General features: G+C 44.2%; 1 protein-coding gene across 4 annotated transcripts; it reads left to right on the plus strand.

The window, feature by feature from the left end:
• Positions 1–972: 972 nt before the first annotated feature.
• On the plus strand, positions 973–20,164 carry ZNF2 (zinc finger protein 2). 4 transcript variants are annotated; one of them, XM_054545758.2, is made up of 5 exons: positions 973–2,683; positions 12,064–12,135; positions 13,358–13,484; positions 16,034–16,147; positions 16,972–20,164. In XM_054545758.2, the coding sequence occupies exons 1-5, from the start codon at positions 2,621–2,623 to the stop codon at positions 17,973–17,975; spliced, it is 1,380 nt and encodes a 459-aa protein (XP_054401733.1). In that variant the 5' UTR covers positions 973–2,620; the 3' UTR covers positions 17,976–20,164.
• Positions 20,165–23,211: the final 3,047 nt, after the last annotated feature.

Genomic DNA, 23,211 nt, shown 5'->3' on the forward strand with positions numbered 1-23,211 from the left:
GTGGGGAATATTCTAGAAGGAAACACTTTCAGGACCCCAGTTTCCACCCTCAGTATAAGGCTAAATAATAAAAACCACCACACCGAAGGGAACAAAAAGAAAATATTTCTCTTGTGGATGTTGTGACTTTAATCAAGCTCTAATCTCCTAGGAAGGTCCAAACCCCTTAGTACAACACAAAGGCAGCCACAACCTGGCCTTATCTCAAGACAGTTATTGGCCCCTAAACCTCATCCACAAGGCATTCATTTTGCTACTAATTCTTTTCACTTTTATCCTCTAAACTATGCCTTTGCATATACTATTCTCTGTTTAGATCACACTTTTTTTTCTTAAGTATTTAAGTATACCAGTGAAAGGAATCCTTTCCCACCTCTCCCGGCCATAGTTAATAGCTTCCTCCATTGTACGCTCATAGTATGTTGAATGTGACATAATTATAGAACATACTGCCTCTATTGTGATTTTACATTCTGATTTTTTCCATTGGCCCAAGAGTTCATCTGGGGCAGTAACTTACTCATATTTGTAATTGTGCCTTGCTTATGGTGAGCAATTTGGATTTTTTGAATCAAAGTGTAGTCTTACGGAGATGGAGAGTAGAAGGATGGTTAACAGACTGGGAAGGGTTAGCGGGGTGGGGAAGTGGGGATAGTTAATGGGTACAAAAAATAGAATAAGAAATAGTATAACTAGTATTTGATAGCACATCGGAGTAACTACAGCCAATAATATTGTACATTTTAAAGTAACTAAAAGAACATAACTGGATTGTTTGTAACACAAAGGACAAATGCTTGAGATGATGGATATCCCATTTGTCCTGATGAGATTATTACGTATTGCATGCCTGTGTCAAAATATCTCAGGTGGCCCATAAATGTTTACACCTACTGTGTACCCACAAAAAACTTAAAAAAAAAACCAAACCACTAATAAATTAACCTGGAAAAATGTAGTTTTGTTCGTGAAGTAGGATTTTATCATATTCTTTGTAATTTTCAGTCTTCCCTGAGATGTAGCTCAGTGGTTCCTAGCTTTAGCTGCATATTATAGTCACCTGCAGCTCTTTTCAAACTGTCGCTCCACAGCTGGGCCTCAGGCATCAATGTCTAAAGCTCTCCGGGTGATTCCAGCTTGCAGCCAGGGCCCTTCCAGCAACTCCAAGGCCGGCTGGTGTGCGCTGAAGCTGTCGGGAGTCGGACCAGCCGCACAGTTAATACATATGCGTCCTAGGCTCCTCTCTCCTTCCAACACAAATATGTACACAAACCCTGCCTGGAACCGCAGCCCTGTTCTCAGAATCAAATTCCTGAAAGTGGGCAAGCGGAAGCGGAAATAAGCCCTCTCCCAACGCCAGCTGACTCGATTTCGACTCGGTCTTCCCCAGGGCTGGGCACGGGGCACCATGATCAGAGAGACACATTCCCTGTGGGCGGCGCTCCCATCGGATGACTGGAGGGACGCGACACTACAGGCAGGCAGTACTTCAGGGTGACCATAAGTCTCCCAAACACCCACAACGGTTCGCTCTCCCAGCTAAGGCGACAGCGCTGCCATTTTGGATCCTGTTCAGCCACGCGGAGCCGGCGTTTGCACAGATTTTCGGACGTCATATTAAAGCGCACCGGGCGCCGAGACTTCTGGGAGATGAAGTCCTTCCGAAGGCCACGCATTGATTGGGAGCGCGGTCGCCAGGACCCTTTGCGCAGGCGCGTTGGTTTCCCGACCTGAAGAGGCGCCGTCTTCCTGGGTCCCGAGCACTCTGTGCCGGAGGTGAGGGTTGTGGGTGTGTGTCTTCAAGGAGCGGAGTGAGCGCAGCAGCCGAGAGAGGGGACATGAGAACTTTGGGAAGGTGCTGTGGGAGCAAAACGGGGTGACACGGGCGAGGCCAGCCTGCAGAGCGTGTGTCGCGACGTCTCGGTGCGGACGGAAAGTTGTGCACCCACCCCCGTGTGTGCGTGTGTCCCGTGGGGTCTGAGCACCCATTGTATGTCGGTCCCGGACTTTAAGGTTGGAGGTTTGCAGTCTTCCTCCGCCTCTCCCGTTTCTTCTTCCCATAATGGGTGCTTAATTAACGTGGGTGGAATTGACACCAAATCTAGGATGCTGCCGCTCCCTCTTTCCCAGACAGCGCCTCAGATTGCCTCATTTAGCTCCCTGCCCTGGGCCTCCGCACTAGTGCTGGAGGGCTTCATGGAGGAGGTGGGATTTGACGTGAAAAAAAACAAAACAACAAAACAAAAACCACGAAAGAAGCAGCTAAGCGTTAGGCAGATTTGAGCTGGAGACAGTTTTTACAGAAATGCAAGAACAGTGGTAGACAAGGTTGAAGAAAAGGTACGCTGGGAGCCAGGGCCCGGGACTCAAAGAATCAGGACAAGACTCAGTAGGCAAGGTGGCTTGTATAGGTGTGATCCAGGGACGACACGAATGAAACTATTTGGGGACAGTTATTCTACAGGTCACATTCAGGACTAGAGAGGGGAAAGGACCAGTAGCAGAGAGCCAGTTGGGGAAAGGACCAGTAGCAGAGAGCCAGTTAGGAATGTATGGTAGTTTTGAAGTAAGATGTTGTGGACCTGAATTATGGTGGTGGTAGTGAAAGGGAAGGATACAGATGACACTGCAAAAGAAGAGTCAAAAGGGCCTGGTGACTAGATTTGGGAGGAAAGAGAGTGAGGTAAGAGTTTGAATTTGGGACACCTGGGAGTATAATAAAACATCTGATACAAATGTAAAGCCAGGAAGAGGCGTTGATGTGGGGAATTGCCTAAAGGAAGATAGTTTTGAGGTGATGGTGGAACGCCTAATTCAAGGTTTGCAGTCATTTGGAAATGCAGGATGAGTTTGGAAGAATGCAATACAGATGTATTGTAAAATTACAATACAATTACAGGACATGGACATTTGTAGAGTTTGAAAATGGAGCCCTGAATGGCAAAAACGAAGAAAGTACAAAGACTGAGCTATGGGCAGCATCCATATTTCCAAGGCAAAAGTGGGGAAAAAGAGTCACAGAAAGACAGCAATTTTAGTGGTTGGAAGAAAGGCTAGTGCAGTATCGTAGCAGTTACAGTAACCACTCGAATAAGCAGAAGCTTGTCAGAACAGTGGAAAGCTACAGAGAAATAGATAATATGGTCGAGCACGGTGGCTCACGCCTGTAATCCCAGCACTTTGGGAGGCCGAGGCGGGTGGATCACGAGGTCAGGAGATCGAGACCATCCTGGCTAACACGGTGAAACCCTGTCTGTACTAAAAAATACAAAAAATTAGCCGGGTGTGGTGGTGGGCACCTGTAGTCCCAGCTACTCCGGAGGCTGAGGCAGGAGAATGGCATAAACCCGAGAGGCGAAGCTTGCAGTGAGCCAAGATCACGCCACTGCGCTCCAGCCTGGGTGACAGAGCGAGACTCCGTCTCAAAAAAAAAAAAAAGAAAGAAAGAAATAGAGATAATAAAATCAGAAACGCATTGGTAGGCCAGGTGCGGTAGCTCATGCCTGTAATCCCAGCACTTTGGGAAGCCGAGGTGGGCAGATCACTTGAGGTCGTCAGGAGTTCAAGACCAGCCTGGCCAACATGGTGAAACCCCATCTCTACAAAAATACAAAAATTAGCTGGGCATGATGGCGGGTGCCTGTAATCCCAGCTACTTGGGAGGCTGAGGTGGGAGAATCACTTGAGCCTGAGAGGCGGAGGTTGCAGTGAGCCGAGATGATGCCATTGCACTTCAGCCTGGGCGACAAGAGTGAAACTCCATTTAAAAAAAAAAAAAAAGGTAGTTTTCAAGCATGCCATTTCAGGTGTGTGAGGGACAAAAGCTGAAAAACGGGCTGGAGAAGAGTAAGTGGTAACAGTGTGGAGTCAGTAGGTTTGTATTACTCTCCAAAAAGTTTGATCATGAAAGGAAAACCTAAATGAGAACTGTTTTGCTAGAAGGAGGTCATGGGATTCAGTGAAAATAGTTTCAGGTAGAGGAGGCTTGTATGTCTTTGAAGATGTCGAAAGAAAGTACTACTGGGGTGGAAAATGCTGAAAAAAAAAAAAAAAAAAGACTGGGGGCTGGGCGTGGTGGCTCATGCCTGTAATCCCAGCACTTTGGGAGGCCGAGGCAGGCAGATCATGAGGTCAATAGATTGAAACCATCCTGGCCAAAATGGTGAAACCCTGTCTCTACTGAAAATACAAAAATTAGCTGGGCATGGTGGCGCGTGTCTGTAGTCCCAGCTACTCAGGAGGCTGAGGCAGGAGAATCGCTTGAACCGGGGAGGCAGAGGTTGCAGTGAGCCAAGATTGCGCCATTGCACTCCAGCCTGGGCGACAGAGCCAGACTCCGTCTCAAAAAAAAAAAAAAAAAAATACTGGGAAGTGCAGGGACAAATTCTGAGAGGAAGCAATGTGAAAAACAGTGGAACACAGGGTATAGGACACAAAGGTAAAGTCGTGGAGACAGACATTTCTGTCTTGTTGACCTCACACATCTCGCTGCCCTAGCACATAACAGCTACTTGGTACATATTCATCGAATAGTGCGATGAGTCGATGGATTACATTGGGCAGTAGAAAGGAAGAGAACTTTTATTTGTTGAATGAACTGTATGATAAATGCTTTATATTAATGGTCTCACCATTTATAACTATGCTGTGAGTTAGGTAGTAAACAACTGTTGGCTTAAGTAACTCATCCAAGGCTTCATGGTTAATAATTCCATGCCTGTGGAATGCTTTCTACCGTATAACCCTGCTTCCCTTGAAACTCATTCCTGGGAATCTTTGGTGTGGTAGAAGACAAAAGTTATGCAGAAATTGAATGGTACTCATGGAGGTTTGGAATAGCTATGTAGCTAAGATGGGAGCAGTAAAAGCTTTCTGGACGATGTCAAGGGCTCATTTGAAGATATAGACTGAATTTAGATACTCTGTGATACTCTGAGATCCAGGGATAGGAAAAGAGAACACAGAAGTGGAGGTGGTTCTTGGCTAGCAGTAACTGCCTGTGAGTTTGGTGGATTTGAGAAGTCTTCAGTGTCAGTGAGCTTACTGAAGTGATTGCTGGTGGAGTCTAAACCTAATGGGGAGAGAAGTCTACTTGACAGGGAACCTATGGATGAAGAGCACTGTGGGAACATCCACTGCTTGTTTAATAGCTGGGGAGCTTATATGCTCACCACCATTTGTAATTCGTTCAGTGCTCAGTTTGATTAAAGTTGTAATCTAATAAACAAAACTTTGAAAATTGTCTTTAAACATTTAACTGAGCAGTTTCGACTCAGTTTTGGATATGGTTTGATTTGTTCAAAAAGCTCCAGTGCTTTAGATAAACATATACAAATACTTTGACTCCAAAGTTATTACTACACTTAACATTTAAACCTACTCTGAAATAGCAACAACTCGGCCAGGCGCAGTGGCTCATGCTTGTAATCCCAGCACTTTGGGAGGCCGAGGTGGGTGGATCACCTGAGGTCAGGAGTTCAAGACCAACCTGGCCAAGATGGTGAAACCCTCTACAAAAATACAAAAATTAGCCAGGCATGGTGGCAAGCACCTGTAATCCCAGCTACTCAGGAGGCTGAGGCAGGAGAATTGCTTGAACCCGGGAGGCAGAGGTTGCAGTGAGCCGAGATCATGCCATTGCACTCCAGCCCGGGCAACAGAGCAAGACCCTGTCTCAAAAAAACAAAACAAAAAAATGCAACAACTCAGTGTAATTAATATTTTCAGTATGTCTGCCTTCCTAGAATTATAACATTACTTATTACATTACATTAGCTTTTACTAACTTTACTTGACACATTATTCTAAATGTGTTACATGTATTACCCTATTTAAGCATCAAGATAACTGCAAGAGATAGTACTTCTGTTATTCCACTTTTGCAAACAGGCAGACTGAGACAGGTTAAGAAACTTTCCTGAGGTAGCACCGGTAGGAAGAGGCAGAGGTGGATTTTGATTTCAGGTAGTCTGTCTCCAGAGCCTGTACTCCCAATGACTACACTTTCCTGTATCTCTAAATGCTAATTTTGACTTCTTTCTAGGGCCTAAGAATAATATTTGGATACCCTCTTGGGATGGATGAATCTTAACAGACCAAAAAGGAAAAGAATACTCTTAGACAACACATGTTGCATGCTCTGGTTATCAATTGACATGTCTTTGTTTCTGTTTGTGTTTGTATCTGCCTCCTCCCAGCAAGATTCAAACCCTAATCTCTTCCCGTTAGGTGGGGGGTGTTTTTTTGTTTACATGTTTTTTGCTTATACTTAGCTAAACTTGTTTTTCCAATAAGTTTTTGCTTTTCACATAGTTTTTGCAAACTGGTATTCACACTCAAGGTAATATTCTTTTAAAATTTTGCTTGGCCAGTGTGAACCCATTGTTAAATAACCCTGAGCTGTCTGGCAACTTTTAACTCTAAGCTATAGTGATTTATTTTCATGAAAAGATAGCATAGGTAACAGACCAATAGACTAGAACAGAAAATCCCCAAATATCCAAGAATATGATAGACCTTTTATAGAATAGAGTTAAATGCTACCAAACAGACCAGTAAATATTTATTGATCTGGTCTTTTGACATTTTTGAAAACTTAATTGTTCCTTATTTCTGTCTTTGATTCATAAGTCTAGCTGTAGGGAGACATCTCCTAAGGGAGAAAGGATGAAGTCTGCACAGTTACTATGCCTCTTTGGAACCAGAGGTTGGTTCATTGTTAGTAGAGCCCATTTCTCTTTCTACTTGATACTTACGTGTAGCCCCAGTACTGATTAGTCCTCCCTGTTTGGGGTATGTAGTTCTGTATCTAGAATTACCTGGTTTATTCCCATTCCAAATTTGTTTTTACATACTTGTATGAGTAGATACAAGTATATATCCCAAGGGTACATCTATACTTTATGAATAGTCATACAATTAATAGAAAAAAGTACCTTTTTATATAAGTAAATTTTTAAACATTGCCTTCCTTGTATTACAACTTTTATGGCATACTTTATATTAACTTTTCTATTTTGAGTATGAAACTCATAGTCCTTCAAAGTTCAAATTATTTTATTTAGCACTAGTGATTTTTATTATTTATCTGGCTAGTGGGAGCCAGAGTCATCTGAGTTTTCATATTCAAAGATGGGGGGTCGGCTCAAATTCTGAATGTCCAAAACTGTACTCATTGGTTTTCCCTTCAGTCCTCCTCTGTTCCTTATCTCCATGAACGGCATCGTTATCCATGCTGCATTGGTAACTGGGGCATCATCTTTGCCCACATCACCTTCAGCCTCTTCTTCCAGCCAGTGTATTGTCTGTTCTTCTTCTTCTTCTTCTTTTTTTTTTCCTGGAGACAGAATCTTGCTCTGTCACCCAGGCTAGAGTGCAGTGGCGTGATCTCGGCTCACTGCAACCTTTGCCTCCCGGGTTTGAGCGATTCTCCTGCCTCAGCCTCCGGAGTAGCTGGGATTACAGGTGCCCACCACTGTGCCTGGCTAATTTTTGTATTTTTAGTAGAAATGGGGTTTCACCATCTTGGCCGGGCTGGTCTTGAACTCCTGACCTCGTGATCCACCCTCCTCGGCCTCCCAAAGTGCTGAGGTTACAGGCATGAGCCACCACGCCCAGCCTGTCTGTTCTTCTTAATAGCTTGACAGCAGTTTCCTCCATTTCTGCTTTCACAGCTTTCATTCAGTTTGTCATCTTTCTTATTTAATTATAACACTCTCATCAATGGTCTACTCACCTCCATTCTTTCCTTCCTGTAATGCCATCACACCATAGCCACTCAGTGTGGCGTGGCCACCTGTGTTGGGGTCCCCAGGATCACCCCAGGTTCAGGGATTCACTAGAAGGACTCAAGACTCGACCCGTAGTTGTACTTCTGGCTAAGAGTATGATGATGACCCTGCAAGGATAGGCAGCCAGATCATAAGGGGAAAAGACAAGCTGGGTAGAGGAATCCGTATATAGGCTTGCTTCTATTCTGTTTCTCCCATGAGGGTGTCACATGGAGCACACTCCTTCCCCCAGCAATGAAAATGCAGCAACAAGTGTGATGTCTCTGCTCAAGGAAGCTCATTGGAGACTTAGAGCCCATGTTTTTTATTGAGGGCTAGTCACATAGGCTCTGTCTGCCTAACACATACCAAAATCCCAGACCCTCCAATAGGAGAGCACATGTTCACCATAAACCACATTGTTTGCACAAATAGTTTAGGCATAGTAGACCCCCGTTATCTCTTAGGGAACTGGGGAACCCTCTCAAAATCGAAGTTTCCAGCTGCCAGCGAAGGGCCAGCATGCAAGCAGAACTTTCTAGGAATAGCAGTCTCAGGTCTGCTATAACTTTTCTGCACACCACCCTTCTTTCCTTCCTGTTATTTTTTTCTGTACACCAAAATAAGGACATACTCTTGTTGAAAAAAATATATAAAGAATGGTAAGAAAATAAAAATAACTTATAACTCACCACTCAAATTTCATTTACATTTTAATATGTGTTCTTCCATTTTCTATACATAATGTGCATGTACAAATATGTAATTTTAAAAGTGTGCATTCTTCACTTAGTATGTTTTGAATTTCTTTGTGGTTTTTTTTTTTTATTTAGATGGAGTCTTACTCTGTCACCCAGGCTGGAGTGCAGTGGCGTGATCTCAGCTCACTGCAACTTCTGCCTTCCGGATTCAAGCAATTCTCCTGCCTCAGCCTCCAGAGTAACTGGGACTACAGCCACGTGCCATCATGCCTGGCTAATTTTTGTATTTTTAGTAGAGACGGGATTTCACCATGTTGGCCAAGCTGGTCTCGAACTCCTAACCTCAAGTGATCCACACGCCTCGGCCTCCCAAAGTGCTGAGATTACAGGTGTGAGCCACTGCGCCTGGCCGTTCTTTGTGGGTTTTTTTCAGTTGTTGATTTTTTTTTTTTTTTTTATAAGAAACAAAGCATTACAGATAAAGCTGAAGTATCCTGGGTATCCTTCCCCAGTCTTATTTCCCTCTCTTCTCAGATATGTACACATTTGGTGCTTACTGTCCCATGTGTTAATAGATTTTTGTAGGTATTATCTACCTGTTTTTAAATTTTATGTAAATATTATACAGTAAGTCATTCTATAACTTATTTTTTTCCCAGTAATTATGTTTTTGCAATTTATCTCTGTTAACATGAGATAATGTATGATATTCATATATGTATATATATTCACAAATCCTTTATCTGATTAATGGACATTGAAGTTGTTTGCAGTTTATCACTAGTGATCTTCTCCCCAGTGACTTGTAATGCCACCTCAGTCATACATCAGGCTTCCCTAATGTTTGGATGTGTTTTGGGATTTTCTGTTCTAGTCTATTGGTCTGTAATTGATGTGGCTATCTTTTCATGAAAATAAATCACGATAGCATGAAAGTTAAAACCTCCCAGGCAGACATGGATTCAAGTTCTACCTCAGATCTTACAAAGCCTTAATTCCCTAATCTGTAGAATAGTGCCTGCCTTACTGATTTATGAGGATGGAGTTAAATTAGCCTTATAAAAAGCACTTAGCACAATACCTGGCAAATAGAAAATACTCAATAATGCTAGTTGTTATTAAGATGATGGGTTTTTTTGTTTTGGTTTGGTTTGTTTGAGATGGAGTCTCGCTCTGTCGCCAGGCTGGAGTGCAGTGGCACGATCTTGGCTCACTGCAACCTCCGCCTCCCAGGGTCAACCAATTCTCCTGCCTCAGCCTCCCAAGTAGCTGGGACTACAGGCACACGCCACCACGCCCAGCTAATTTTTTTTGTATTTTTAGTAGAGACGGGGTTTCACCATTTTGGCCAGGATGGTCTCCAACTCTTGACCTCATGATCTGCCTGTCTCAGCCTCCCAAAGGGCTGGGATTACAGGCGTGAGCCACCGTGCCAGGCCAAGATGATGTTTAATAGTGTTCCATTGTATGTATGGACTGGGCCATAAATTATTTAACCAAGTCTCCAGATATTTAAGATATTTCAAATTTTTGCTGCCTTATTGAAAAGATTAAATGAGATAATACATATAAAGTGCTTAGGAAGTACCCTGGAACATAGCTGTCAATAAGGGTTAGTGTTAATGATGAGTCATAAAAAGCTGTGTATATATTATTACTTATTTCCTAGTATAACTTCCTAGGAGAGAATTGCTGGGTCAAACAGTATGTTTCAAGGCCCTTGCTATAAGTCACAGTGATTTTTCTAAAGCACAGATGTGATGACATGTCCACACTCAAATCCTTCAGTAATCTCTATGCTTGTGGAGAAAGGGCCGTGCAAAGCTCTCCTCGATGAAACTGGCCTCTGCCTACCTCTTTTCCCTCATCTTCCCCACAGCACTGCTCACAGCCTAGACTTCTACCATTCTAAGCTAATTTTTGTTGTTAATCCTTTCCATGTAAAGACCTGCCTCCTTCTTTTTGAAAAACTTGAGGTTTTTTTCTCAAGATTTAGAATGTTCTAGCTCCTCCCACAAATGAAAACTTAGCTTAGATCCCACTCCTGTCAAGAAAGCTGCAGTGTTCCTCCTTCCATCCCTCCCTGCTGGGTTAGGTGAGCCTCTGAGGTGCTCTCATGGATTGCTGTGCATATCGCTTTGCTGCTCTTAACACATCCTGGAGTGAAATATTATTTCATTTACTTGTTTGTTCTCTGTGCTAAGCTATAGCTTCTGGAGGACAAAGACAGTGTCTGACAGTTTTTCTGTGCTTGATATAAGTAGTTGGTGCTGAATAAATGCTGGTTGAGTAGAAGGATGAGTGAGTCACAAGAAGCAGTGACCATATCCCCTTATGGTCAGTGCACCACAAATATGCCTTTTCCTCCTCCTCACCAGGATCACACCATCTCCCAGCCACCATAAATCCCAGAAATGTGGGATTTAATGCTCTTGTTTTATTTTTATATTTTTTTATTTTTATAGAGACAGAGGTCTTGCTATGTTGCCCAGGCTGGTCTCGAGAACTCCTGGCCTCAAGTGATCCTTCCACCTCGGCCTCCCAAAGTGCTGGGATTACAGACATGCGCCACCGTGCCTGGTCTGTTGTTTTAATTAGACTCTTGATTGTGAAAAACTGAGACTTAGCTAATCCCAGTAAAGGGAATTAGTGATAAGATCTTGCACAGAGCCCAAGAGGGTTAGAGTATTATGGCAATCTATGAATAAATAAGGCTGGTTTGCATGGAAATTGGAGCCCATGGATGGTGCTAGGCAAGATGAGGGCTTCCCCAGGAATTCTTAGGTCTTTGCATCAGTGTTTCACCACTGATGGCACTGTGCTGGGCTTCCCCCTGCCTGCCTCTGGTCCCGTGGTCTATTATGACCTTTTCTCTACCTTTTACCTCCCATGTGTCCACGGGTTCTGCTGCTGGTAACTTTGGTTCCCCGATCCTTGTGGCTACTTCGGGACCTCATGATATCCTTTCAGCTCGTCACCCACTTGTCCTGACATTTCTTAGTTCACATTCCCAAGGAAGGATGTCATCTTTTCAAGCCAGATCACATCTCAGTCTACTAGTCATGTATGCATTACCCACCTGTGGCCTAATCAGTGTGGCTCCGGGAATGAGACACAGGGTCACATGGTACAAAACCTGGCTGCCCAAGGGATGCTCCTTTAGCAAGGGCTACGAGTGGGGTATTTTTCCTTTGAAGAGACTGGATTGTCTTTGATATGTCTTGTCTATTTAGTCATTTACAAAATTGCTTATGTCTTTTGCCCAGTAATCATTCAGGGCAATATTGAATGTGAATTTATACGTACTGTGTGAATCTTACACAGTTTTTGACTCTCAGGAATAGAACTCTGCCTCTAGCATCGTGGTAAAAACCACCACCACATTGTGGTCTAACTCTCAATTCCATGGTTGTTGGCTCTAATTCTGGGGTGGTCTGGGATTGTTCCTGGCCTTGCTTTACTTGGACCCCCTTTTGTAAGGTATTGAGAATGACATATCCCCCTGGGATATGTGCTTCATGGGTCAAAAGACTATGCGACAGGACTGGTCTTTCTCCTACCTTCTTTCTCATCCCCCACTTCTGCTTCATTAGGACTCTGCCCTTGTCTGCAAGGACAGCACACAGGAGAGAATGGCTGCTGTGTCTCCGACCACCAGATGCCAGGTGAGGTGGACTTTGTGTTTCCGAAATACTCATTCGTCTCCAGAATGTAACCACTTTTCTTTCTGTATCCTGGAGCCTCTTTGAGCAGACCCAGCCAGGCAGTTGAAGGACTCCATAGGGAGTATTTCTTTCCTATTTGACTTGAGGTATCCTTTAGTGACCTTTTCTTGCTGTGAGCATGTGCCCATTAGCTTGTCACCAGGCTTACAACTCCTGGAGCCTTCACTGTGAGTGATTTTGCCTAGAAGCCAATGGTAGAGTCTGATTGGAAGGTTTGGGGAATAGTGGGCTGGTTCTGGTCCTGACTGTCCCTTTGGTACATTCATGTGTGGACTGAGAGGAGGCCCCAGTGTTCCGGGGAGTGTGGGGCTAGGCTGGAGCGTGTGATACACACTGTAGAGCACCTCTGTGGGGTGCTAAGAGCCCTGAAGAGAGTCTCCTGTGCTAGAGACTGTGTGGCTTGCTCCATTCCTGCCCGAGGGCAGAGTCTTAAATTCTGCATCCTGGCCTAGAACTTTGCAGACACACTGGAGACTCATCTGAGGTTTTAGAACTAGAGGTAAAGAGATGCAATCTTACAGAATCACAGAGCATTAGAATGAAATGAGAGGGATCCTACAGATGATCTAATCAACACCATTATTCTAAGGATTTGTAAAAAAAAAAAAAGACAATTGGTGAAATTTGAGTAAGATTGTAGATTAGACAATAGTATAAGATCAATGCTATTTTCTCCGTTTTTTATAGTTATATTGTGATTATAACAACAGTACGACCTTGTTTTTACAAAATACACACTGAAATATTTAGGATTAAAGACACATGATGTTGACAAGTTAGTCAAGAGGCCTAGGAAAAAGATAGGAGAATGTGTATCTAGAGAGAGACAGAAAAATAAAGTAAATGTGGAAAATGTTGACAGTTGAGGAAGCCAGGTGAAGGGTACACAGGAATTTTTTTTGTGCTGTTTTTAGAAGTCTGAAAAAAGAGTCTGATATTCAGAAGCTCAGCTGTAAGTATAGTGGTGTGAGATTCTGACCAAGAACTTCATGTCTTGGGTGATGAGGCCACTTTTCCCAAATGCTTTAAAGTTCTACTCAGTCGGAACTGTTTTTCTTCCCTCCCACCATGCGTCCTCCAGGGCTGTCATCTTTGACATTTTTGGTCTGGTCCAAGTAAAGAGAAGGGTTAAGAGTAAGGGAGAATGTGATTGTATTTTCAGGAATCAGTGACATTCGAAGATGTGGCCGTGGTTTTCACAGATGAAGAGTGGAGTCATCTGGTCCCCACACAGAGGGACCTCTACAAGGAGGTGATGCTGGAGAACTATAACAGCATTGTGTCACTGGGTAAGGGGAGCCTCCATGAGGAGGTACAGTCTGTACTATGCTAATGTGGGGCTGAGAGGGCTGAGGAATTAATACCGTTCTCCTCCCCGCTGAGTTCTGAGCCACCTGAGAGAGAAAGTAAGAGTTGAAAGATGTGGCATCAGAGTACAGCAACGGCGGGCTCAATACCCCAGCATTGGGCAGACATGCCTCCCCAGCCATGGGCAGTGCTGGACGACCATAGGCTCTCTCACTCAGCAGCCAGCCCTGGCAAAATGCAGGGAGGGCCAGGGAGGGCCAGCGAGGGCTGAGGGACGGAGCTGAAGGTGTGTTAGAGACAGGGAGCTGGCTCTCCAGAGGGGCAGGCAGAAGACACTGAGTTCCATATGCCCAGTTCTTCTCCCAATTCCCCAGTCAGGTAACTCAGCTCACCCAGAGGAGTGTGCGCTGGGGCAGGGGGCCATCTTGTCGGAATTCAGGGTTGTGCCTCTGAGGTCACCAGATATAGGTTTGATTTTGAATATTTGTCTTAGGTACAGTCTTAGATGCTCACAGAAGACACTTTGTAATTATAGAGACTTGTGTGACAAAGAGAAAGTTAAGTCACTGCTGATTCTGGTGTTAGTGAAAAGTAAAGTTGGGCTCCTGGAGGTTATGAGAACCTCTCAGGAGCTTCACGAGAGGCTGAGAGAGTGCCCAGATTGAGAAGCCGGCTTAAAATAAGCAGCAGATGGCAGTAAAAGGAGTCACATTGCAGATTTCCTACCAGGCAGGTCAAAAAGTAAGGCTAACACCCCCCAGATTAACTTAATCAGGCCAATTGTCTCCCAAACAGAATGGAATATTCAGGAGGCATCAAAGGAGCATTTGTTACAGGCTTTAGTAGATGGCATATTGAGGAAAATAGAACCCCTGAGGTCAGGGACAGACAGCCACAGGGAGATGCTGGGTGTGGCCATTTTGTCAACAGAGAATCCACAGAAAACCTGGTAGACAATCCTTGGGCCCAATAAGAAAGTGCCTGTTTCCCAAGTTGGGGCCTCAACGAAAGGGAAGTTTAGAGCCCAAGCCTATTTCCAGGATCTATTTTTTAATATAACCAAAAATGGATAGATTTGCTTCAGGGAATTTATCCTAAGGAAATAATAGGACTAGCAGTCCATGGTGTATGCAGATGTTCATCACACTATTGTTTGTTAATAGCAAAACGTTAAAAATGGTCTAAATTTCTATCATAAGGGAATTCGTTAAATAAATTATGTTATCCATACAATGTCATATCCCATAGCCATTACAATGGTGAAGTCGATCAGTGCTGATTGAAATAAAATAGTATTTTAAATTTATTATGTGAAAAAAAATCAAGTTTACAAATCAGCATCATTTCATTATCCAGGTTTGTTTTTTTTTGGGTTTTTTTTGAGACAGAGTCTCACTCTGTTGCCTAGGTTGGAGTGCAATGATGCAATCTCAGCACACTGCAACCTCCGTCTCCAGGGTTCAAGCAATTGTCGTGCCTCAGTCTCCCAAGTAGCTGGGATTACAGCCATGGGCCACCGCGCCCTGCTAATTTTTGTATTTTTAGTAGAGACGGGATTTCACCATGTTGGCCAGGCTGGTCTTGAACTCCTGACCTCAGGTGATCCACTCATCTCGGCCTCCCAAAGTGCTGGGATTACTGGCGGGACCAGTGTGCCCAGCCTCATTATCCAGTTTTTAACAGAATGTATCTATGGGTATCTTTGGATATCTGAATAGAAAGAAAGAAAATACACTGTACGCAAGGTGATTTTTTCTTTTTGCTTGTATACACTTCTAATTTTCCTAGAATGAACCAGATGGACTTGTTTCAATGAAAGCATAATGCTCAAGGCAAACAAATAAACAAAAATGGGCAGTTTGGATACACTTTTTACTCAAGGTGACTTAATTTCATTCTCATCTCCCCTAAGCCAACGACCTTCATCCTACCATTGCTAACACTGGGAACTTCCCATTCACTTCACAGGGAAGAATACACACACACGAATCCACACGGGTTCTCTCAACCTTCTGACCTTGTGTGCCACTTGCTCCTTTTATAGCCTGAGTCCTGGCCTCCGTCCAGAGGTTCCTCTGCTTTGGACTCTGCATTCTTGGCTTGTGTGTTCTGCCTTTTGCATTTTCTCTCTAAAAGACTTAGATGCTGTGGCCAGGCACAGTGGCTCATGCCTGTAATCCCAGCTCTTTGGGAGGCCGAGGCAGGTGGATCACCTGAGGTCAGGAGTTCGAAACCAGCATGGCCATGATGGCAAAGCCCCATCTCTACTAAAAATACAAAAACTAGCCAGGTGTGGTGGCACCCGCCTGTAATTCCAGCTACTTGGGAGGCTGAGGCAGGAGAATCACTTGAACCTGGAAGATGGAGGTTGCAGTGAGCCGAGATCAGGCCACAGCATTCCAGCCTGGGCGACAGAGTGAGATGCTGTCTCAACAACAAAAAAGTCTTAGAGGCTGGGATTGAGCTTTGGGAGAGTGATATTATTTTTATCACACACAGCCACCTGCTTTGTTTCTTTCTCTTTGAGCAGGCCTTCCAGTTCCTCAACCTGATGTGATTTTCCAATTGAAGAGAGGGGACAAGCCGTGGATGGTAGATCTTCATGGGTCTGAGGAGAGAGAATGGCCAGAGAGTGTCTCTCTAGGTAACTGAGTGTGAACAAGACAGAATGGAATTTTGTTTGGCTTTTTGTTATTTGGGTGATGGGGGAAATAACAGATATCATCTTTCTCTCAAATTCAAGTCTTCTGCTTTATTATTTATTGTATACCACCCAATAGCTTTCATTTTTTTCCCTCGACACCTTAACGTGTTATTCATCTATATTCACCAAGTGTTACTTTCTCATGTCTGTAACGTTGTGCACTCACACTTTGCTATTTCTTTTTTTTTTGAGACAGAGTCTCGCTCTGTTGCCCAGGCTGGAGTGCAATGGCACTATCTCAGCTCACTGTAACCTCCACCTCTCAGGTTCAAGCAATTCTCCCTGCCTCAGCCTCCCAAGTAGCTGGGATTACAGGCACCCACTACCACGCCTGGATAATTTTTGCATTTTAGTAGAGACGGGGTTTCGCCATGATGGCCATGCTGGTCTCGAACTCCTGACCTCAGGTGATCCGCCCACCTTGGCTTCCCAAAGTGCTAGGATTACAGGTGTGAGCCACCGTGCCTGGCCACACTTTGCTATTTCTATTGAGTGCCATCCTGTCCATTCGGCATGCTCTCCTGATTGTCCTGGCCATGCTCCCACTGGACATTCTCCTGTTTTCTGAGGTGTCCACCATCCATTCTGTTCCCTGCCACCTTCTTCACTCCCAGGTCTTAGTCCCTCCCTGCAGTGTAAGACTATCTGTGGGAGCAAGCAATGCAGTGACCATACATTACTTTCAGACTCATCGGAGCATCTCTTCTTTCTGTAATATTTCCTAGCCCAGGAAAAAAACTGCATCTATTTTCTGTTTGTTCCAGACTGGGAAACTAAGCCTGAGATTCATGATGCTTCAAACGAAAAATCAGAAGGATCATTGAGGGAATGCCTTGGAAGGCAAAGTCCTCTGTGTCCTAAATTTGAAGTTCATACACCCGATGGCAGGATGGGAACAGAAAAGCAAAGCCCTTCAGGGGAGACTCATAAGAAATCCCTCTCCCAGGACAAAGGCTTGCGGCGAGGGTCAGCCCTGCCCAGGGAAATTCTCACTAAAGAGAGACACCAGGAATGCAGTGACTGTGGGAAGACCTTTTTTGACCACTCATCCCTCACCCGCCATCAGAGGACTCACACTGGGGAGAAGCCCTACGACTGCCGCGAGTGTGGGAAAGCCTTCAGCCACAGGAGCAGCCTCAGCAGACATCTGATGTCACACACTGGGGAGAGCCCCTATGAGTGCAGCGTGTGCGCAAAAGCCTTCTTTGACCGCTCGTCCCTAACTGTCCATCAGCGAATTCACACTGGAGAGAAACCCTTTCAGTGCAATGAGTGTGGAAAAGCCTTTTTTGACCGTTCATCCCTTACTCGACACCAGAGAATTCACACTGGAGAAAGTCCTTATGAATGTCATCAGTGTGGGAAAGCCTTTAGCCAGAAAAGCATTCTTACTCGCCATCAGCTAATCCACACTGGCAGGAAGCCTTATGAGTGTAACGAGTGCGGGAAAGCTTTCTATGGTGTCTCGTCACTGAATAGACATCAGAAAGCTCATGCTGGGGACCCTCGCTATCAGTGTAATGAGTGTGGCAAAGCTTTCTTTGACCGCTCATCCCTTACACAGCATCAGAAGATCCACACTGGAGACAAGCCATATGAATGCAGTGAGTGTGGGAAAGCCTTCAGCCAGCGGTGCCGGCTCACGCGGCATCAGCGCGTCCACACGGGAGAGAAGCCCTTTGAATGCAGTGTGTGTGGGAAAGTTTTCAGTTCAAAATCTTCTGTTATTCAGCATCAACGGCGTTATGCCAAACAGGGAATAGACTGAGTCGGTCAAAAGCTTGGGTAGGACAAGAACTTCCATACAAATTTGAGATAGATCTCCCCTATCTTAAAGCTGCCATTTGCTCATTCTACCCGCTCTGGCTGCCGCTGTCCTGTCCCGCCTCTGTGCCAGAGTGTTTAATAAGCGCTCCCTTCCTGCTGTGTTATAGAACTGTAGGGAAGGCCATGGAGATGACTCTAAAGATACAAAATTTTGAAGAGGTTTGTCAGACCATAGGATAGATGTTAGGAGGAGGCACACCTCTTGTCTGAGAACCTAGGCCCCAGCTATCACTGCACTTTAAGAAACTGGAGGCTGCAACAGGAGGCAAAGGCAGAATGATATCAGAGCAGTACTGTTTTTTTTTCAGAACAGTTGTTTTGATGGCTGTTAGTCCCCCTCTCTTGGAGCTTTTTGGGGCACTAATCTTGATCTCTTGTGTCCCAGCTTTTAGATCTCTTACTTCCACTGCTAGTAGCTAGCACTTACTGAGCACCTGCGATGAGGTAAAGACTCAGCTAAGGGTTTTACAGGAAGTAGATTAATTGATCCTGTCACCAACCATATGAAATAGGCACTGTTACCATCTGCATCTCCAGATGAGCACCCTGAGGTTTAGAGAGATTCAATCACTTGCCCAAGGTGAACCAGCTGGTAAAAAGTGATGCCAGGTCTTGAAGACAGGTCCACCTTCAAAGTCTATTCTCTTTACCATTATGCTCGATGGTTTGTTTCTTTTATAATTTATGTATATGTATTATCCTCTCAACTAGATTGTAAGCACTTGGAGGTGTGACTTACAGGTCTTTGTATCTCACACAGTGCCTTGCTAATAGGTGCTCAATAAATATTTATATGAGTGAATGACTTTTCTACTTACCAAATTCTCTCCATTCAAAACACCTCTTGGATTTGCATACTTTCTCTGAATTGACAGCCCAGCCTATACTTTTATCATCCCCAGCTCCCACTCCTGGCAGCAGTGCTTCCTAATTCCAATTCTTCCTGCTTTATTGAAGAGGGATGTGCTAAGCTGTGGTACAGTAACAAGCCCACAGAGAGCTATGTCTCCCTTAAAACCTGATGAGAACTACTCTGTCTTATTCTATCCTCATTATTTGGAACATCTGGCTTCCAAAGTCACCACAAGGGAGGAAGAGAAAGCTAGAGGAATTTGTAGGATATTTTCTTAGACCCAGGCTTACATCACTTCTGTCCACATCTAATAAGCCAGAACCCAGCACCTAGAAGCTAGGAAAGTAAACAAGCACCTCGAAAGTTGGTTAATATCAAGAGCCTCTATCGCAGTTACATTTTGCATATTACTGTTAAGCCAGTCTTTGCAAATGACCCCTTCCTGCCCATCACTGCCTTCCTCAAGACCTAAAATAGCTCCCTATTTAGTGAAAAATTATGTGAATATTTAAGGTCTGCCTTAACATGATCCCCATTGCCGAACTTTACCTCCTGACTCCAAAAACTCTTCTCTTCCCTGGGCCCAGTCCTGTTTTTTTTTATTTATTTATTTTTTTGAGACAGAGTCTCACTCTGTTGCCCAGGCTGGGGTGCAGCTCACTGCAAGCTCCGCCTGCCAGGTTCACGCCATTCTCCTGCCTCAGCCTCCCAAATAGCTGGGACTACAGGTGCCCGCCAACACGCCTGGCTAATTTTTTGTATTTTTAGTAGAGACGGGGTTTCACCGTGTTAGCTGGGATGGTCTCAATCTCCTGACCTCGTGATCCTCCCGCCTCGGCCTCCCAAAGTGCTGGGATTACAGACATGAGCCACCCCGCCCGGCCTATATTTTTATTTTATTAAAGGTTAGGCACTAGATGACCTTGATTCTAGGCATCTGCATTCTCTTGCTCTTTGCTTAGGGTGAAGCTCAGAAAAGGACTTGGTTGTGAAAGGCTGTCTGGAATTAGATTGTCCTACGTGATTCCCAGTGAATTGAGATGGATTTCCTCTGGAAGTTCAAGTCAGATTCAAGAAGCTGAATTACACAGACCCTCCCCAACCTACTAACAACCCTATTACTCTGTCCACCCTAGAGCAGACAAACAGCAGGGAAGACTTGATCTGTGGACTTTTGAAAGCAACTTGAGGAAAAACACGCAACAGAATCTATAGGTGTGGACTATATGTGATATTGCTAAATAATGTCAAGTAGGAAATAAAAGAGACTTGACAAACTTGGCTGATGACTGTCTCTGGGAGTTCCGAATTTTTACTGCCTTGTTAAAAGTAAATTGAGGGTCAGGTATTTCTCTAATACATTCTACCATTTTCAGCAAGATGAGATTGGAACAAATTTAGGATTCCAATGGACCTCTTTTTACTCTATTATCTTCAGAAAAGATACCAATGGACTTTTGAGCACATTAGTAATGGAGACAGAGTGGGGTATGGATTTGATAGTTTTCCCTTTGTTTCCCATTTAAATTTGGTTATCAGAGCTTTTTTTTTTTTTTTTTTTTTTTTTTTTTTTTTTTTAATGTGGATACTGTTCCACTTCCTTCTAAAAATAGGAAATGGCCATTTTACCTTTTAATTAATATCTCCCAATATGGCATGTAGTAGTGGAGACCTTAAATTTTGAGGTATTGGCTTCACCTAATGGCCATTAGTAGGATCAAATCTTGGAATTAGAAATTGATCAAATTGGAAGAATATCAGCATTCTTAACGTATAAAGCAAAAATGACTCGATAGTGTTTGCAGGGGTTTGAGCCTCAAATAAATGAAGTAATATCACTGATGTCAAGCTTTAAAAGGAGTTTCAAAGAAATAATATTACTGATGACAAGTTTTTGTTTTTTGTTTGTTTCATTTGAGACAGAGTCTCGCACTGTCGCCCAGGCTGGAGTGCAGTGGCATGATCTCGGCTACTGCAACCTCCGCCTCCCAGGTTCAAGCAGTTCTCCCACCTCAGCCTCCCCAGTAGCTGGGAATACAGGTGCCTGCCACCATGCCCGGCTAATTTTTTGTATTTTTAATAGAGACGAGGTTTCACTATGTTGGTCAGGTTGGTTTTGAATGCCTGACCTGGTGATCCACCCACCACCGCCTTCCAAAGTGCTGGGGTTACAGGTGTGAGCCACTGCGCCTGGCCAAACTCTAAGTTTTAAGAGAGAATTGAGTGCTTGCCACACAAAGACACAGAAGCATTCCATGAATCAAAAGAAAGGTTGGCAATGCTAGAGAATCTGGCGATGGAAAGAATATGGCAGATGGCAGAAAGCTGGGCACCGCAGCCTGGCACAGACAGTTGTCAGGCCCACCAATCCCAGAAATGCATCTGGGGTGTCACGATGCCAGGGTGGCCAGCGGGAGGGTTGGCCCGCTTCTGGACTCAGGCACACCCACCCCCTCCTCCCCAGGCCTGCATTTCTAAGAATAACCCCCTCTGCAAGTCTTACATAATAAATCACACAGAGCTGAAGAAGGAAGCAAAGATACCAGGTGCCAGCCATTAGACAAGATAAATATGTTCATTTTCAATAACCAGCTATAACCGATTCCTCAGGAAGTCTAAGAGATTGACTGCAGTGGATGTCAAGTTCCTAAGTGGTCTATGTTAGTGAGGCAAGACTCCTGTGGTAAAAAGAAAGTTAAAGTAGGTATGTTGAGTTGGGTGATGGGGATCCTAGTGAGGGGGCTTCTCTGAAATGCTTTTACAAGGGTTTGAGTGGATTGGGAAATGTATATACAGATTGACCATTATAATTTGAAATCCAAAATGCTCCAAAATGTGAAGCTTCTTGAGTGCTGAGCTAAAGCCACAAGTGGAAAATTCCACATCTGATCTCATGTGATGGGTCACAGAAGATCAAGATTTAACGGGCGTGAAGACCGGACGAGAGGAGAATGAGTAGATGGAGATAGAGAGGTCAGAGAAATGCCAGGGGACAGCCGTGTCACAGAAGTCAAAAGATTTTCAAGAAAGAGGGAATGGTCGAAAAGCACTCAAAATTGCCAAGTAATCAAGGAAGACAAAGCCTGAGAAGGCTCCACTGGAGTTTATCAGTGACATTTAGCAGTGATATTTACGGAGTTAGAAAGATGATGATATATTGCGAAATGATAAAAGCAGGTTACAAAGTGTTTGGAACTTGAATACATTTATAATATAGTTCCACATATATGCATAGAAAAAGAAGGACCAACACCAAGATATTACCCCTAATTATCTTTGACTAGAAAGCTTATATACTTTTCTTTTTCTTTTTTTCTTTTTTCTTTTTTTTTTTTTTTTTGAGATGGAGTCTTGCTCTGTCGCCCAGGCTGGAGTGCAGTGGCACGATCTCAGCTCACTGCAACCTTCGCCACCCAGGTTCAAGCAATTCTCCTGCCTCAGCTTTCCCAGTAGCTGGGATTACAGGCATGTGCCACTACACCCAGCTAATTTTTGGTATTTTTTTTAGTAGAGACGGGGTTTCACCATGTTGACCAGGATGGTCATGAACTCCTGACCTCAGGTGATCCACCGGCCTTAGCCTCCCTAAATGCTGGGATTGTAGGCATGAAGCACCGTGCCAGGCCAGTTTATACACTTTTCTTTGTCTCTCTTTTTTTTTAATTTTATTATTATTATACTTTAAGTTTTAGGGTACATGTGCACAACGTGCAGGTTTGTTACATATGTATACATGTGCCATGTTGGTGTGCTGCACCCACTAACTCATCATTTAGCATTAGGTATATCTCCTAATGCTACCCCTTCCCCCTCACCCCACCCCACAGCAGGCCCTGGTGTGTGATGTTCCCCTTCCTGTGTCCATGTGTTCTCATTGTTCAATTCTCACCTATGAGTGAGAACATGCGGTGTTTGGTTTTTTGTCCTTGCAATAATTTGCTGAGAATGATGGTTTCCAGCTTCATCCATGTCCCTACAAAGGACATGAACTCATCATTTTTTATGGCTGCATAGTATTCCATCTCTTTTTTTGTTTTTTTGAAACATAGTCGCACTCTCTCACCAGGCTGGAGTGCAATGGCGCGATCTCAGCTCACTGCAACCTCTGCCTCCCAGGTTCAAGTGATTCTCTTGCCTCAGCCTCCCAAGTAGCTGGGACTACAGATGCGCACCACCACGTCCAGCTAATTTTTTGTGTTTTTAGTAGAGACAGGGCTTCACTGTGTTGGCCAGCATGGTCTCAATCTCTTGACCTCATGATCTGCCTGCCTCGGCCTCCCAAAGTGCTGGGATTACAGATGTGAGCCACCGTGCCTGGCCTATC

Source organism: Pongo abelii, chromosome 12 (assembly GCF_028885655.2).
Source record: "Pongo abelii isolate AG06213 chromosome 12, NHGRI_mPonAbe1-v2.0_pri, whole genome shotgun sequence".
In the NCBI taxonomy this organism is placed as follows: Eukaryota; Metazoa; Chordata; class Mammalia; order Primates; family Hominidae; genus Pongo; species Pongo abelii.